This window comes from Streptopelia decaocto, assembly GCF_964273445.1.
Source record: "Streptopelia decaocto genome assembly, chromosome: 1".
Taxonomy (NCBI): Eukaryota; Metazoa; Chordata; class Aves; order Columbiformes; family Columbidae; genus Streptopelia; species Streptopelia decaocto.
In genome coordinates, this window is record NC_138663.1 from 56,600,382 (window position 1) to 56,618,913 (window position 18,532).

Consider the following 18,532-nt stretch of genomic DNA (forward strand, 5'->3'; position numbering starts at 1 on the left):
GCTGGAGCTGTGGCTTATCCAGCCTTAGCTTGAAAATTCAGCAGACTGCTTGATGGAGCTGCTGACAGGAGAGGAAGGGGTGAATGCTCAGTGAAGCTGTCACCAAGAAAGCTTCAATGTGCAAGAGAACCAGTCTCCCGTATAATGAGACTGTGCTTTCTTCTATTGTAGTTGGGAATGAAAGATTTTGTGCAATGTTTGCAAAATATAAGGACACAAAATCAAGGCCAGGTTTTAGCTAAGTGTTTAAATGCCTTACATTTCCTTGTATTTAACTATTTTCATGAGCTGATAATAACATATCCCTTGAAAGTTTTTGATTCTTTGATTCTTCGTGTATTTTCCTCAAGATATGTTAATACATGGTTTGTTTCTAGAGCCTCTGTTTGGAGTTATTGAAGGTGTGAGTGCTGGCTTGTTTCTGATTCTGATGTTAGTGGCTGTTACTGCCTTATTTGTCTGCAGACAAAAAGTTAGGTAAGTTGAGCCTCTTTATCAGTGTCTGTGATTGAAGTCAGGTCAAATTGTATTCATTTAAGCAATACAATATTTAAAGTGTAACTGTAAAATTGGAGGAATGAACTGAACTATTCAACAGATGAAATTTATGCCCCCAGCAACTGTGCACACTAAATGTAGAACTAATGACTTAGCTATTAAGAGATCTGTATATTCTTGATTCAAATACCTACTGATGTTAGTCAGAATTATCTCATAGAGGATCCATGTAACTTTAGTTTTCAGTAGGAGTCTGAATATTCCTGAAAAAATGGTTTAGCATTCAAACTGAATGTCTTTTGTCAAAAACGAAATGTTTCGAATTAATTTCATCTGCATTGTAGATGGGAAGCTCTTAAAACTGTTAATTTAGACTTTATCATTTCAGTTCGAAATTCTTAACATGTGGCATTACTTCAGTGTCCAAAACATTAGTTCAAACTTTACTTCTCATTTTTCGTCAATTATAGTTATATAGTTCATGTTATAGATGCATATTAAATAGTGAATTTTAGCTATGTTTTTTAAAATTGAAATACTCTATCTCAACTTTGAAAAAAGCTTCATCCATTTAAACCTTTTTGCATGACTGAAAGAGATATGACATTATTGATTGAAATTCCGTGTGGTTTGTGAAAGGAAAACTTCAACATTTCCATTACATGGGAAACTCTGAAAATCTGAAATTCATTTCTTTTACTACTACAAGATTAGGTCTATTTTGGTTTGAATTTCCTTTTCAGATGCCAGAATTTCACATTGAAAAAAAACTGTTTTCTGACTAGTTGCAGCTTTTAGACAGAATGGATTTACCCTTTAGCAATGCTATTCTTAGGCTGTATGAACAAATTCAGTGTATTCCTCTACATGCCATCCAAAAAAAAAAAAGAGGCATAAATCATTAGCAACAACAAATAAAGTCTGCTTTGCATATATAGACTTGTGTGCTCCTAACCATCTCAGTACATAGTGACATATAGAGCTTGATTGATATGTTTTCCACCTTGCCCCTCTCTTTGTATTTTTTTAGTGTAGATAAACTTCAGATTAGAGTGGGGTTTCATGTTCTGTGGTATATAGCCAGCAGGACTACAAGTAGACCAGTGTGGTTTTCTGTCATCATACACAAAGAGAAAGCATTCTCTAAGGGAGATATGCTGCAGGAGGACATGAAAGGACAAAAGGCAACACTAACCCTATGGAGTTAGTACCATTTCTGTGGCTTTCCCAAAGCCCACTGTGGTGCTGCCACTTACTCCTGCTGCGAACCTGGGCATCTCCTAGCGACCTGGTCTGCAAAGTGGATGTGCTGGAAGCTGTAGACCTTCTACAGCTCTGAAAATCTACCTATATGTTTCTCTCTGCATGTGGAGAATCAGCCCATTTAGGGCCTAACTTAGCACGGGACACCCTCCTTAATGGTAGGCTGGGCTGTGAGTGTTTTAGTGTTTCATGCCTGTGTGCATGCGTGCAGTCCACATCACTGTTACCAAACTAAAATACAAGAAAACTGTGCCACAGCTAAGACCCATGTCACATGATCAGAGCTGCAAATCAAAACGGGCTTTTTTAAATTCCTTTTTTTCCAACTTAACAACTTCTTTCCAAAGTAAGTGATGTTATCGGCAGCTCTTACCAGTATCAGAACATAACAGTAAAACAGAATACCTTTTTCTTTTATTCCAGCAATGGCCACGAGAGACCTACAGCAAGGCTGAGCATTCGCAGGGACAGGCCACTGTCAGTCCATCTGAACTTGGGACAAAAAGGGTAACATAAAAAATTTTGTTTCTAAGAGCACTTTTAACATGGCATCACAGATGAGCAGTCCCATTTGGTCACTCACTGACGAAGTGTTTCTTTTTCTTTTGAAATTGTCTCTAGGAACCGGAAAACTTCCAGGTAAAAAGAAAAAATTAATACCTAAAAAAGCTTCTTGATAACCAACTGGATAAATTATGACTGTGATTCATCCTGTGATTTTCTTCCTCCTGTTGAATATTTTAGTCCGATCAAAGTCAGTCACTTTGAAGCACACTTCATCAAACTTCAAGCAGACTCCAACTACCTCCTGTCCAAGGAGTTTGAGGTGGGATCCTAACGGAGGCAAAAGACTTACTTTATGAAGGGGTGGGCTGGCTGAAACAATGGGGTGATGCATTAGAAAGGCCTGCATTTGTTTGTTGTATTCACACTAATCCAAATAAGTTTGAGAGTATCACCTGAACTCCGCTTGTCCTAGTGCAGAAGCCGGTTCTGCATTTGGCATAGCATCTTCTGGTTGACAGCCTCTGCCTGATACTTCTCTGGCTGAGTTCGGGAGCATTCGTGTGGCACATCTGTGTGACAAAGCATGGAAAGCACCTGCCAGCTGTGCGCTTGCTTTAAAACAGTATGATTAGATACTAAATTTCAGTTTGCTTGTTTGTTTAAAAACAACAACAAACAACCTGGGGGGAAAAAAAAATCCGTGGCCTGTGTCCCCCTGTTCTGTCACCACATCCTTTAATTATTTTTTCCTCACATTTTATCCCTATTTTTTTGCAGGACTTGAAAGACGTGGGTCGAAACCAGACATGTGACATAGCACTTCTGCCAGAGAACAGAGGGAAAAATCGATACAATAACATATTGCCCTGTGAGTTTTAATTTTGGTTGTGTAATATTATATCACACCAACTATTTTTCACATTTTTTAGCAAGCCTACTGGAATAGAGAGCGCAGTCAGTCCCCTCCTTCCTGTCAGACATGAAATACCTCTGCCAGCTCAGGTTCTGGTGCTTGGAGGCAGATGATGTATGGTACTGAATGGCTTAATGCAGACCAGTAGTTTCATTTCGCGGTAGAGGTGTAATGACTAGCATCCAGTCTAGAGAGAAAAAGCTCCAGATATGCTGGGCATTCAGTCACTGATGATAACAAGGATAGTAGAAATAACAGTAGGGTTGTTTACATACGGGGTATCATCCATTCAGTGCTTTTTGACAGCCTTGCCAAATCTTCTTCAGACGACACAGCAAACCTACTATAAAGTACAGAGCTACTGTGGTTCTGCATAGTAAGACACATAGAATCGTAGAATGTCCTGAGTTGGAAGGGACCCACAAGAATCATGAAGTCCAGCTCCTGTCCCTGCACAGGACAACCCCAAATTCACACCATGTATCTGAGGGCATTGTCCTATCGCTTCTTGAACAGTGTCAGGCTTGGGGCCATGACACCTCCCTGGGGAGCCTGTTCCAGTGCTCCACCACCCTCTGGATGAAGAACCTTTTTGTAATGTCCAACCTAAACCTTCCCTGGCACATCTTCCTGCCATTCCCTCAGGTTCTGTCATTGATCACTAATGAGAAGCACCTGACCCTCCTCCTCCTCTTGTGAAGAAGCTGTAGACCATGATGAGGTCTCCCCTCAGTCTCCTCCAGGCAGAACAAACTCAGTGACTCTAGCTACTCCTACAGCTTCCCCTCTAAACCCTTCACCAACTTTGTGGCCCTCTTCTGGACACTCTCTTTGTGTGAGCTTAGCCCTGTTCTCCTGAGGCAAGATTTTTCATTGAGAGTTTGCTCCTTTAATCTGCTATCTGACAATTTTGGAGGTAACCCATGCTGTACATCGAGGAAAAACGCCACGTGACCCGCTGCTCCATGTGCTGCCTTGCCACTGAGTCTGGTATGTGCTTGGAGCACAGCCTCACAGCATCTCCTGTGTTCTGCCTGCTGTGCCAGGCTGGGGAGCATGCCCACGATGTACAAGAAACAACACCTGACTGAGATCCAACATGGCATTGTCTCACAAATCAGTGACCTGGTGTCTTAGGCATCTGTCATACTGGAGATGCCACTTCTCCTAGGGAAAACTGGTGGCCTGCTTGCACATGTCAGGGTGCTGTGCAGATCACTGAAGCACTACAGTGCTGGGCACTGCTCTCTAGTGCAGCACACTGCTGTCAGGAACAAAGGAGGATGCTGTTGTGACTCTTTCAATGCCATAACAAATCCTGTGCAACTGAACAGAGGGCTATTTGGATATTCAGTGCTTCCTTCTCACCCATCCATCTCTCCTAGTCTTTGGAACACTCCACAACACTCACGGGTGAAAGAGGCAGTACAGATATAAAGAGTTATCCCTCTAAATTATCCTTCCATATAAAATCCTTGTCATAATTCTGCCAGTCCTTTTGCAAATGCATTCCTGTAAATGGGAGAGGGACTGAAAATCAAGACCTAGCCATAAGCCTCTTGTAATCAATTTCTTCCTAGATGATACATCAAGAGTGAAGCTTTCCAATGTGGATGATGACCCTTGCTCAGACTACATTAATGCAAGCTACATACCAGTAAGTGACTCAAGGATGGTATTTTATAGTCCTCCCGCCAGTGGTATTTTGTCCTTCATCTAAAACTGAATATAAAGCTGGATGCTTAAGGCTCCCCTCCCCCTTCATTTATTCACTTGAGCTGAAAGTCTGCGAACTCATTTTGTGGGTGTGCTGAAAGGCTGTGTCTGACTGCCATTAAGTTAACTGTGAGTGATTTACCCAACACTTAAGGACACTTTCTTAGATTGCTGTAGTTATGGAAGATAGCAGGTCTAATTGGCCAAGGACACGTTTTAAAGGTCATTGATTTTATAGTGTCCACAACAACTGTAGCTATCACTGCAGGTGGCACCCTCATTGTGGAACTGTAGCTCATCCTGACAGTGTTGGCACCTTGTAGGATGTTAAAACTGGCTGAGATTATTAAAATAATGCCCTTTGCCAAAGAGTCATGATTGATAATAGCAGTGGCTTTAGCAATCTGGGTTTCAAGCCAGAACTCAGCTAATTTATTAAAAGCAGTAAATAAAACAAAACCCCTAGTAGTTCCAAAATGGCTTGAGACTGTGCTGAACATAATTGAACTATGAAAAGCTTTCACTGCCACAAAAGGAACAGTATTTAGATACACTGCTGCAGTCTCTTCCTTCTCTCTGCTCCAACCAGCCTTCTGTTTCCAGGTTCAAGGCAACAATTTAGCTCTCCAGACTATTGTCCCAGGCAGGGAATTGTTGCTGCAGAGCCCTGGCTGTAACTTTTGTGGCCTGTTCAGTTGCTAAATCTTATTTTTCTGCCTTTATGGAAACTAATGGAGTTCTCTTTCTTTGCAGGGCAATAATTTCCGCAGGGAATACATAGCAACTCAGGGCCCTTTGCCTGGCACCAAAGATGAGTTCTGGAAGATGGCATGGGAACAAAATGTTCACAATATTGTCATGGTAACCCAGTGTGTTGAGAAGGGCCGGGTGAGCAACGACTCTTCTTTATTATTAATGACTGTTTGAACATCTATTAAAAGTTTATGCTTATTATTTACATCACACTAATGCCAAAGGTGCCAGTCAAGGAGATACAGACTAAGAGATAAGATATATGATCTACAGACTGGAGACAGATTAAGGCCATGAAGTGACTTGGTATCGACTATCCTCAAATCATGCAGCAAGTGAAGACTAGAGTTAGGAACGGAGCTCACTGTTTCTGGTCTCTAATCAAGCACTTTGCTCACTAGTACTAATGTAATCTCCTTAAGCATGCAGCAGGACAAACACCAGCAAAAAAATACCTGCTTATCACATCGACTCCAGTCAACTCCTACTTTAAATATAAGCTCTAGAAAGCAAGTGTTGATCATGAAATACATGGAATTCTCTCTGATGCATAAACCTTGGTGTAATGAGCCAAGAGACCACTCACACACTTAACAGTCTTACTCAGTGCAAGTGTAGGTAACTTATTTAGCTCTCTCAGCAGTCCATCTCCCCAGGTATGACCACATCTTGCACCCTTTGCAAGACAGGGACTAGATCTATAAAAAAAATAAACAAACTTGAAGTGGCACATAGCAGGATATTTCCTTACAGTTTACAATTTTTTCTTGAGAGGCCAAAAGCAGATGCAGACGTCTCCTACCCCTCACTGGCTCTGAGTGGGACCATACCATCAAATCTCAGCAGGCACTGGAGGCCTAGCTCTCATCTAGGCAGAGCTCTGATAAGAGCTGGTGCAGAAAATGTTGTGGTATCCAGAAGAGGGCATCAGTGAAGTGCTTCTCATTCCCCCCATCACAGATATCCTCGATGAGAACTTCTACTTCCCAGCCCCATCCTAGCCCATTCCCATCCTAGGCCCTGTTTGTTGAGCGGACATGGCAGGGGATTATGTCTCTCTGAATCCAGCTGCTGCCTTTCCTCCTTCATCCTCAGGCACAGGAGGTCTGAAATCTACTTCTTCCAGTGCTGGATGGAGGCATTGTTTACAGCTGTTACTGACACTAAGTCTTTTCCTGTGTCCCTGCAGGTGAAGTGTGATCACTACTGGCCCCTTGACCAGGATTCCTTGTACTATGGAGACCTGATCGTTGAGATGCTGTCTGAATCGGTGCTCCCAGAATGGACAATACGAGAGTTTAAAATCTGCAGTGTATGTCTGTGTTCATATTTTTTTAAAATTAATTGGCTTAAAAAGGTCTGCAAGGCTAAATTAGGAAGGTTTCTTCCTCAGTAGCATCATACCCAGCTCACCTCTGGTGGCAGCTGTAGCACTTGCTCTGAAGGTGCATGTTGTTTGTGTCCCCTCCTCTCTCATCTGTTCTGGTGACCCACACTTTTTGTATGCCAACAGGAAGAACAGCTTGACTCAACGAGGCTCATTCGTCACTTCCATTACACTGTCTGGCCAGATCATGGTGTGCCAGAGACCACCCAGTCCCTGATCCAGTTTGTCAGAACTGTAAGGGATTATATCAACAGGACCCCAGACACAGGACCCACCATCGTGCACTGCAGGTACGTGCAAGAGCAAAAGGTCCGTGGCACAGAGCCTTTGTGTGTACCCCTGGGAAGTTCCCAAATATTCATCCCTGTTAGGCCATGGGCAGCCACAGAACCTGAGAGATAGCTGATGGGGCTTTTTACAAGGGCGTGTAGTGAAGGGACAAAGGGTAACTGAAAGTGTGTCAATTTAGATTAGCTAGAAGGAAGAAATTCTTCACTCTGAGGATGCCAGGTTGGACAGGGCTTTGAGCAATGTGGTTTAGTGGGAGGTGTCCAACCCAAGCTATTCCATGATTTTAAGTCTCCAAATACACCAGAGCAACATTCCCAAGGCATGTGCAGCCGCTCACAACCTCACCTGGGAAATGCCCCAAAAATGATTCTCAGGGAATCACTGTGTCTCTGTGGGACCACTGGAGAGCACTAAAGGTATCAACAGCTGCCACTGCTCATAAGCTTTTGCATTCTTACATTGCCCATGCACTGCTGTTGCAGCCGAAGATCTGAATCACAAAGGAGTGTTCTGAAAAGGTAAGATATACCCGTGCTGAATCTGCCTAGGTATGGATGTTGAGACAGCTGGAATATCCATCCTTTCCCCCATTCTGATTGAGGCTCCCTCTCTTTACTGCCTTCTACTGCTCTTCTGTTGTTGTGCCATCTCTGGCAGCCATAGGGCTGCAGATTTTGCTCTGCTCTGTGATCCACTCCTACACACATATACAAAAAGGCAAAACTGGACTGCTTGATCCGTAATCCACTGGCCAGCTGCAGCAGAATATATTGTTATGGAGTGCAGGAGCGCAGTGTGGTGCTGTGTATATCTTCTGATAAAGCCAAATGCTCACTGATACTACCTGAATGTAGTATCTGACCCCCTCCACCCATTTCATGGGCTGAGGCATGTATCTCTTACATGACCACACCTGTGTCTGCCTGTACATCACGTGCTGCAACATGTCAGATGTCTATGGTATCACTAGCAGGTCAGTTTTCCTCTTCCCTGCCTCCCGTTTCTAAATGCCACCTCCCAACATGTCAGCTACTGTGGACTCTGGGATACTTTGCCTTACTCTGCCCTTCCATAAAGCACAAGCCAATTTATCTTCTAGAATAAAGCCTGCTGGTTCATCCCTGGGAGGGAAGAGGTTTAAAAGTTACAGTCTCTTAGTGTATCTCAATGATTGAGTTAATACAAAGCAGAAAGCAGTACGGGCAGTAGCGAAGATGACTCTACTATCACCATCATCTTTTTCTCCTTTCTAAACAAATTCCACTACAAAGGGCTTGAAGTCCCAGAGGTGCCATTTGAACAATAAGCTTCTCGCCCTGGAGATCAGAACTTCACAAAAATATCACATGAAGATAGTGTGTGCTTTGATTGATCTTTTAAATCTTTCGGGCTGTGTTCTTTTCCAGTGCTGGTGTTGGCAGGACTGGCACATTCATTGCACTGGACCGAATTCTGCAGCAGCTGGATTCAAAGGACACCGTCGACATTTATTCAGCAGTACATGATCTAAGGCTTCACCGGGTTCACATGGTTCAGACAGAGGTAGGTTTTGGATAGCTCTACAACACTGCAACATGTAATAATCAGTCTCTCATCTTAAAGGCTCTCAAAGCACTTCACAGTTACTCCACTGTGAAACACTAGTTAGATGTATTTTAGCTCTCTGAGTATTTCTAGTTCAGGATTGTTTCCATTGGCTCTCATACAGCAAGTCCAAACCATAACAAGTCGTATCTCAGCTTCCTATAGATTTCTCCTGTTGGCACTGGCCCACAATCACGCCAGCAGTGTTTTCCAGCTGATGCTTCAGCACATTGTTAGGTTATTGCAGTGTCCAGTAAATGAGCTTTGAGCACGGCTAGGTCCTTCAGGGAGGTGTTTGGAAGACAAGCCTAAACCAGACAGGGAGGTCAATGTAATAGGGAAAAGGAATGGAGGGCAGAGAAAATTAAGTGTGCATAATTTTAAAACTCTAAGCACTGTGGCCTTGTGGCATTGCAGTTCATTTTTTATTGAGCTGCTCTGTCATTTTCATTAATGGTATTGGAAAGTCGATCAGCATTCCCCTAACATACTATGCAAAAACAAGTACATTTATTCTCAAAGTGCAGAAAAAGTACATGTTTGGGATTTCTTTCTGTGCTTTTAAAACTGAAAGAAAATCACTTTACACTAATAACAGCTAAACACTCAGGAGCTGATTTAGTAAAAGCGAGTTGTGGAGTCAGCCTTTACATTTTCCCCATGAACTGTTAATAGAGGAATCAGAACAAGTTTGATGGGTCTGCCTGTAGCTTGATACTAATGGAGCTCTTTGTTGCAATTTGAAAACTAAAACATCAGTGACAGTGCTTCCTGACAGATGTAAAAGTCACACGTGGGTATAAAGAGAAGCTCAAATGGGAATGCAAAAGAGAGACTTCCTGGAATTATCTTAATCAGAGGAGACCTCCTGTTGGAGGGGAGACAGATTCTCAGCTTGGTCTGGGCATCCTCCTTGACAGATCCATTTCACCTTCTACTCACCCATCAGCCGTAGTCATCAAAAGCAGACAGGCACGTCAGGAGGGTGGCTCTTTTTCCCTGCCTCGAAAAAGAAGCAACTGCCTCAAGAGCCTAAATCTGACACCAGGCTTATATGCAACTAAAATTGTGTGATACAAAGCCTGTCTTTGGCATGAGCTTGACATGGCATCTAAGTCAAAAAGTAGCCAGACCCAAATGAAATATCTACAGCAGTAGTGAGCTGTACACCTCCATCCAACTACTAGCACTACATGCACCCCTGCCGCAAACTAGCAGTGGCTCGAGTCTTACCCAGCTCCCTGTTGTAAGCAGTCCTGCCCCTGGAAGAATTCACAAGCAGCATCCCAGCAATGGGGTCACAGAAAGCTTTTGCAGCTCACAGGTACTCACCCCACTTGACCTGCAACATGCTTGTAGACTGACCATGCAGCTGTGCCAGTGCACAGCCACTGAGCTGCTGTATTTTAGGCAAGTCATTGATCTGAACTGACAGTTGCATCTGTATATGGTTTCTGCTTTGGAATTGTCTTTCATCGAGGTAGCTTGAAGCCCAAGCAATACAACCTCTCATCCTTCTGCAAGAAAATAAAGTAAATTTATCCTGGAGTTTTATGATCATTCGAAGTTTGCAATGAGCAGTAAATGATGAAGTAATTCTTACACATTTCTTAAGAAAAAGTAAAGTGGGTGGGAAGAGGGAGAAGAAAAGATCTGCTCCACATACTTCATCCAAAGTGTGTGAAGACCCTAGTTCCTGGTCTTGGCTTCCACTATCTGTTTGGAAGTTGAGATAAAAGCTAGGTCCCCATGTGCTGATGTGGCAGAAGCCAGATCCCAGTGAGGAGCACAAGCCAGCAGATAAGACTCTTCGCAGTGAGATGCTCCAGCCAAAGGTCACAGCATCATCGTGCTTGACGTTATGCAGTCAGAGTAAAACAGCAGCAACAAACCAGTGCCCCTGCTTTAGACTTGGCTGAAAGCCGCTTAAGACAACTCTCCCGCAGCTGGAGACATGCAGGGGAGTAACAGCAAACTCTGTCCATCAACTCAAAAAGCAGTGAGCTCAGCACAGCAGCTGTAGCAGGCAGAGAAGAAGTCCGCCATTTCAGTCCAAAATGGTCTCTGCCAAAGGAAGTCTCTCTGCCCTGGCCAACTTCCCACCTAATGGGTGGGTGTGGTGCAGGATTCTGCTCCACAGAGACAGCAGCCATAAGTGTGTAACAGCAGGTATCCTCGCTCTCCCGGAGCACTAAGGAAAATGCACAGAGCAGTAGCTCTTGTGAAAAAGAAGTAGAAGATGTGGGGGAACAAAATACACATGCTATGGGAGAAATTATGTCTTTGAGCTAAAGTAATATTAAAAAGGTACACCTTGATATATAAAGAGGCTCAGCCTAATTTTGGGGTACTATGCTACACTAATCCAAAAACCAAGAATCATCCATGTCATAAACCACAAAGAGCAGCAAACCTTGGGGACTTAACAATCTGTTCTACCAAGGTAGTTCGATAAGTAGTCATTAACATGCTGACCCTTCTGACTTTGGTTGTTAATATTATCTTAGCTCCCTTCTATGAAAGGCACTCTTCAGAAAAGACAGTCTGTCCTTTGCTGCACAGTCAGAAGTAATCTTATATTGGATCAAAAAAATTCTGCTTTGCCAGAAAATTTGGGTTCATCAAAATTCAGTGAAATATTAATATATTGTGATAAAATTCTGTGGAAAATATTTATTTTCAGAACAAAAAAGCAGGAAATTGTTTGTCTCTTCTGCCTGCTTCCCTGTACATATTAATTCTGGTACACATACTTTATAATAAAGCATTCAGAAGTAGTAGCAATCCAAGACAGCATCATGTCAAATTATGCCTTACAGCTGATAGACCTTTCACTCCTGACATGATCTGTCAAAACATACTCTGTTCATTTGTGTTTTACTGGTAACATTTCTCCAACTGAGTGATCACAAAAGTTTACTATTTTACTAGTGCAAAAATGAGAATAATTTTAGAAGTATATTTTCATTTTTAACACCACCCTTTGTTGTGTGTGAAGGAGTTTGCCTGTAATGATTTTTCACAATACAGAAAATTAAGTTACAGAGTATCCCAGAGTGACTTGGAAAAAAATATTTTGCAGTGTCAATATGTGTATCTACATCAATGTGTGAGAGATGTGTTAAGAGCCAGAAAACTTCGCAGTGAACAAGAAAATCCCTTGTTTCCAATATATGAAAATGTGAATCCAGAGTATCACAGAGGTAAGTTCAAGTTTATCAAATTGTCAAGTGTTTCAAATGTAACAGCTCATTGACAATGCAACTGAGGGAACAAATTGTGCTATCCCATGCCATCGGTATTTTTTCTCTTCCTGGATCTCCACTTCTTCACTGCTCTGCTCTGGTCACTCTCAAAATTGCATCTTTATTTCCTCCATCAGTAGTCATGATAACGTCTCTTGCTGCTTGTACCTTACCTTTATGCTCTCCCTGTCTCACATGTCATGATTCCTATGCTGTTGGGGGATCTGCACCTCTTCCCTGTCATGATATTGTCTTCCTCCTGTACCTCACCAGTGTTTACATCATCCACTTTTAAGCACGCTGGGGCCACTGACTGGGTTCTCTGGTCTCTGTCATCAACATTGTTCGATTTCTGTCCTGAATCTCCTTCATTTTCTGTTGACTGTATAGACGGCCTTAGGAGACTTCCCATCTGCCTTCACTGGCTGATGTAGGTGTCCAAGGCTGTGCTCTTTTCTCCTCCTCCAACTCTCCTTCCCTACAGGCCTTTGTCCCCAGCCTGTACCCAGTCCCCTGGGAATAAGAACTGCAGGAGTAACATTTTTGGTACAAGCACTGGCTTTCACCTCCTGTTCTCACAGCTGGAGGACCAGTCTGGAGACGCTGTAAGCAGAGGTGGCCTGTGTGTCCTGGTAGAGCTCATTCCTAAAGGCTGTGGAAGCTTTCAGAGTCAGACAGCAGGACCTCGGTAGCTCCTCAAATTTGGGCACTGGGAATTGTGATTATAGGATGAGAGATCAAAATAATTTTCTTGATCAAGCCCTTAGAAGTCAGAGTTGTCATCAACAGGTAGAGCAGGATTGGAGGAGGCCAAGGACTGAAATGTTATGACTGGGTCCCACAAGCTGGGGGTGCTAGCAAAAGCAGGGGTGGGATCTGCTCTTCAGCTGTCACATCAGTCACCAGCCAGCGCCGCTGTCACACAACCGCCTTTCAGAGCTCTGTAGTGAAGAGCTGAACGTGAAGCCACCAGGCTTGTTTTATTTTTTCTAATCTCAGTTTTCCTTGCTTTCAGATGCTGTTTATTCAAGGCACTAAGAATGTTACAGACAACTGCTTTTGTGACCACATTTGTTAACTAGGGGTTTTGTTTGGGTTTTTTTAATGTATGTATTTCATGCACTAGAAAGGTGCCAGACCTTTCTGTTGAGACTGTGTATAATTTATTGGTCTGGTGATTTTTTTAAAAGATATATAATTTAAGTGTTACAGATATTAATGTATATAATTGTATTTTGGCATTATGTAAATATGTATTTTTTTCTATATTGTTTATATTAATATTAAGCTTCAGATAATACTATTTTTTCTTATCACAGTTTTTGTGAACTGTTCTACATAAACTATTTTAATTTGTATGGCTAACAGGACTGCTGCATTTGGGGCAGGTTATGTATTGGCATGTAACACACAGGAAAATTCCTATAAGAAGAACCTCATTTTTTTTAACTAGTTCAGTGTTTGTGAGATGAAATAAGCTACTATTAAGCAAAAAGAACAGTAGTCCTATATAGGAATTACAATGCTACTCTAAACTTACTGCTTGAAAATGGTTGTAGCCCATAACACAATGACATACCTTTTACAGAACTCATTAACAGACAGCCAAAACAGGGTCCACCTCACTAGAAGCAACTGTTTCAGTCTCATGGGACGTAGCAGAAAAATATCAAACAACACACGCTGCCATGAAGTCTAGCAGACCTTTGCCCCACACACTTGGCTTTGAGGGGAGACAGGTCACGTTCTGATTTCTTTGCACTGGTTTGAGAGAGCAGGATCAGACCACAGGCTGTGTCTGTGCAGTTTCACTTACATACAATTACAATAAGAAAGGTGTTCAAGGAAACGCCTCGGACATTGATGTTAACGGATGTGTAAGGATGTGAAGCCTGGCAACTTTCATAGCTCATTAAGAACAACACTGCATCATGATAGCTAAAATAATAGAGAAATAAAGACATATGAAACTATATATCCCACAATTCACACAACTGGCTTCAGCCTTAAGCTGCAAGCAACAGAGCTGCCTTGGCCCAAGCATTGGTCTCCATTGAATGCCACTTGCTTTCACAAAGGGAAAGCGAAGCCCCAGCATGTCCACATGGAAAGACTCTCCACTTCGATATTGCCTGATGTCACCACCACAAGGGCAGCTGGAACAGAAGAAGACTGGGGATGTTGGCTGGCAGGGCTGTGCTAATAATCAGATTACTCAAAGCATTTCGTGATTGGCAAGACGTACAATCGAAAAACACTCACCTGGTACCTTCTCCAGCCAAGCGGATTAGGCACATCCTCTCTCCTCTGCAAAGAGGTTCCTTATTCAAGGGACTGATCTGAACACTCGGTTCAGCTTTTCTTTGTCTTTATAAAGTGCTCTTCATGCAAATAGAGAATAGGTGGTGCATAGTTCTCCTTTTATATATCTAACCATACTTTACCTAGAGAAAACAGCCTGCTGCTGAAGACAAGTGCCTAAATTCCACTTTTATTTTGGAGAGAAATAAATATTTCTGAAGGCCTTCAGAGAACTAGCCAATACCCCTAAGTGCAGACCTGCTATGGCCCTGAGCCAAGACTACTGTGATTTCACCATGGCTCACTGGAGCCACGCTCTCCTTGTGGCAGGAACACCTGCCTGAAGATGGGCGAAAAAATCTGCAAGGCAGCTCTGACATAGTTTTCTTAATCATTCCAAAAGCAGGACCAGTGGGACATCCATGTCACTCTGGTTTTCCTAGGGAGAACAAAACAGCCTGATAATCCTTCTTCCTTCCTACTCCATCTGGAGTCTCCTCCTTCCTTGACCCATTATCCTCACGTGCCTCAGAAGCCACCCTTCATATCAGCTTTCACGGCTGCTCAGAACATGTAAGCGTGGCTAACATTTTAGGTATCTCTGTATGAAAATACTGCTCATTCCACTTGTGCATCCTCTTTGGCCCCAGATGAACCCCGAAATTCTCTGCCCTCAGTGGGATCTGAAGAAGGGAACTAGCATTATAGTGGAAGGCATTTGCACAGAGGGAAAGCTAAGCCAAACCACAAAGAAATGTGCAAATTTTCTGCAGGCCTCTTTTTTCTCTGTTTCCTTTGCTAGATAGATTGTAGGTTAGCAAGCAAGGACAACCAAGCACGGCAGCTTTAGATCAATCATTGACCTTGCTAATAGCCACTGAAATTAGGGCATCATGAAAATTGTGATTGTGTTACGTGCGCTGCATTCAGTCCTTCCTTTTTGCAGCAGGAGCTGAGGAATAAAGATCACCATGTTAGTTACTGGCAGTACAATTACACTGTGAAGACGTACCAAATGTACCCTATAAATTATCTCACTCTATGTATTACTGTGTCGTTTTTTACGCTGAGGAAAATGGAACTCAGTAATATATGATCTGAGGGCAAAAGTCTGATTGTATACTATGTATGCACAATGTTCATTATTTTCAGAAAGACACACATCATTCTGCTCTTTCTTTTGACATTGTTTCTCAGCTCTGTCCTCCGCACCTACAGAATTCACAAATCTGCACCCAAAATGATGATGTTGTAGCAGACGGCTATTTTCATCTTTTCTCTCAGTTGATAATGGACACAGTTCATAAGCCTCTTCCTCCTCATCACTTAATAACATGACAGATGACCTTAAACACGCTGCCACAACTCTCTTGAGCACCTTTACATTTCCGCCTGGCCAGGTCACGCGTGAGACTGTACACACACATTATTGTTCTGGTTCTGCTTTCCAGACAATTCCGGTCCTATGAAACCAGTGTAAATCCACTGAGAATAGATAAAAAGTATCTATGTAGCATTTTGTTAATATAAGACACTTACTTATCAGTATAATTAATGATATTTACTGTGCCTCTAAGCTGAATAACAGGACTGATGGGAAATGTTTAATGTAACCAAAATGAACTTGAAGGAGCCCATGTACTGAACAAAGAGAGCTCTTAAGGAAAAAGACACCCTCCGCTGAAGAGGATGTTTCTCTTTTGAATGTCCACGAATGATGTTCAGAATTGCCTTCTTAATGTTTCCCAATAATAATGTTATAAAGCAAGGCTAGTGTCATTGCTGATCCATAAGCTAAGATTTGCACACTTGGAGCCCAGTCCTGTGAACCTCTGCATTCTCCACAAAGCTACCTGAGTACTTTTGTGAAAGTCAACTGGAATACTTGCCTGAAGAATGTCATTCCACTTCTGAAGCACTTGCAGGGTTGGGCTTTTAGGTTAGTTCAAATTTTTGTATTGAAAGTTATTTAATAATGAAAAACTTGTGATAAATGTTTTTTTTAATCTGTGCAATACAATTACAAGATCCACTACCGATTGTAGAAAAAAAAAAAGAAAAAAAAAAAAGATTTTGCGTAGCTGGAGTTGATAAATGATATTTTTTGTTACTAGTGGAACACAAAAGTGGGTGAGAGAAATAGGCATACTGTGAAGATGTCGTAAAAGTGCAACTTTATACATTTTTCTCTGCTGCTATAATTATTTATACAGCTTATATACGTGCCTAAAATTGCCAGAAATATTATTTTATGCCATGATATACTATGAATTTCCCTTCAATTGTAGAACAGAGAAAAGAAAATGTGTGAGCATTCAGTTTATATTATGTATTGTATATGTTTATTTACGCTTTGACTTTGAAAGCAAGAAGTTAAATACTAGATGGATAGGAGTACGTGAGCACTTAGCCATGCTCCTCAGCCTGGGAGTTCCTTTATACAATATATATGAAGAACAATAACCATCTAATCGCTATATCAGCATATCCCCCCAGGGCCACGGGTGGGAGAAACACGCCTGATGTTCAGAGATAGAACCCGCCGCAGCTTCGCTGCCAAGGAGTGGCATGGCAGGTGCATTACATTTTATTCTGATTTCTTTCCATACTTCAGATGTACAGTCTGCGTGAACAAAGCGCAATATAAAACAAAACCCCTTCCCTGGTGGCCTGGTCACAGACATTCAGGCTGTGGAGCTGTGGGCGCTGGGACCTCTAGTCCCAAGAGGCTGCGGCTTTGAATAGAAGGTGGGTGCGCACCCCATACTTGGGCAGCTCACGGTGCCCTCGGCTCTTCCTCGCAGGCTGACAAAGTCAAAACTCCCGACCACTATGGCCAAAGCAAACTGGTCTGTTAGCAGTGACCTCGCAGATCAGCAGCTGGTTCAGGCTGGGATTTGGTTTTTAAGACTGGCGGGAAATACTGGACACCACAGTTAACTAGGGTTAGCAGTTGGACTCGGTGGTCTTGAGGGTCTCTCCCAACCAAAATGATTCTATGATTGTATGACGAGCTAAGTTTAGCAAATACTGTGGAATTTGGGCACGTTCAGTGTCAGTGATGCTGTTAGATGTGCACGATGATTTGGTTATTTCTTGGTTTATTTGAAAGCTACCAGAATACTCTAAGTAATGTCAAGTAGCTAAATATGTATTGCTCTACAGCAGGGCAGTATCTTACAGCGAAAACCCACAATTTTGAAATGTCGCTAGCCATAAATTCTTTGCCAGTGCCTGGAGTAAAGTGTCTGAAAAACATCTTCAGCACATATTCCTTTCACATATGCTATATAATTACTTATATTTGTGTTCCTAACAAACACTGGGTGAACACAGAATTGTGCCACTATTGTCAATTTAATTTATGCATTTAAGTATATTTTTATATTTTTAGCTACAGTCAACAAATCAAATATATTTGAGCGTATTTTACACATTTTTCTAAATAGTTCATGAATAAAACATTAATTTTAAAAGAAATCACATCCTCGTCTTCTGTTTGACTGCCCTCGCATTGTGTATTTGCTTGTCCTGCTGCTCAGAGAAAAGGTCATAAGTGAGTTTGATTTCAAGTGAGACCGTCTTCAGAGATCATTACATTCATCAGAAGCCTCAGCCTGTTGGGGAAAGGGGCTCTGCTGTTGCCCGCTGGCTGAATTAGTGCCCGGGTGGAAAGATACGGTTGTTCCCTCCACCTCCCCCATTCTCTACCTTTCTCCGTTAATTACCCGAATACCGTCTGGGTTACACAATGGGTATTTGAAACAACAGTGCCTCTTGAACTTGGGTGCCTGTTATTTTAGAGACATTTGGCCAGGCAGTTGTACAAATTAACACCGCACTGGGGCTCCATCACTGCCTGCCGCCTGAGGATCTGAAATGTGCTTTTTAGTGAAGATATTTCTTCTCTTCCCGCTCTCCACAATGCTTAAAAAGCATTAGCATTCCTGTGGGTTCGGGGTGCTTGGCAGCAGCATGCTTGTTGCCAGCGCTCTGTGCCTCAGTTATTCCTTATTTGTCATCCGAAGTGCTTAGGACAAGTTAATTCTGTTTCTGTAAAACGAAGAATGGTTT

At 42.3% G+C, this 18,532-nt stretch overlaps 1 protein-coding gene across 4 annotated transcripts in view; it reads left to right on the forward strand.

Annotated features, from left to right (window-relative positions):
• Positions 1 to 17,954, forward strand: part of PTPRB (protein tyrosine phosphatase receptor type B) — a 63,435-nt gene extending 45,481 nt beyond the window's left edge. For all 4 annotated transcript variants that reach the window (XM_082050395.1, XM_082050397.1, XM_082050396.1 and 1 more), the window contains 12 exons: positions 378 to 477; positions 2,185 to 2,268; positions 2,383 to 2,400; positions 2,506 to 2,587; positions 3,046 to 3,136; positions 4,762 to 4,838; positions 5,651 to 5,785; positions 6,840 to 6,962; positions 7,164 to 7,327; positions 8,735 to 8,870; positions 11,995 to 12,115; positions 13,173 to 17,954. In XM_082050395.1, the coding sequence (XP_081906521.1) occupies positions 378 to 477; positions 2,185 to 2,268; positions 2,383 to 2,400; positions 2,506 to 2,587; positions 3,046 to 3,136; positions 4,762 to 4,838; positions 5,651 to 5,785; positions 6,840 to 6,962; positions 7,164 to 7,327; positions 8,735 to 8,870; positions 11,995 to 12,115; positions 13,173 to 13,195 (1,154 nt within the window). In that variant the 3' untranslated portion in view covers positions 13,196 to 17,954. The remainder of the gene's footprint in view (positions 1 to 377; positions 478 to 2,184; positions 2,269 to 2,382; positions 2,401 to 2,505; positions 2,588 to 3,045; positions 3,137 to 4,761; positions 4,839 to 5,650; positions 5,786 to 6,839; positions 6,963 to 7,163; positions 7,328 to 8,734; positions 8,871 to 11,994; positions 12,116 to 13,172) is intronic.
• The last annotated feature ends 578 nt before the right edge of the window (positions 17,955 to 18,532 follow it).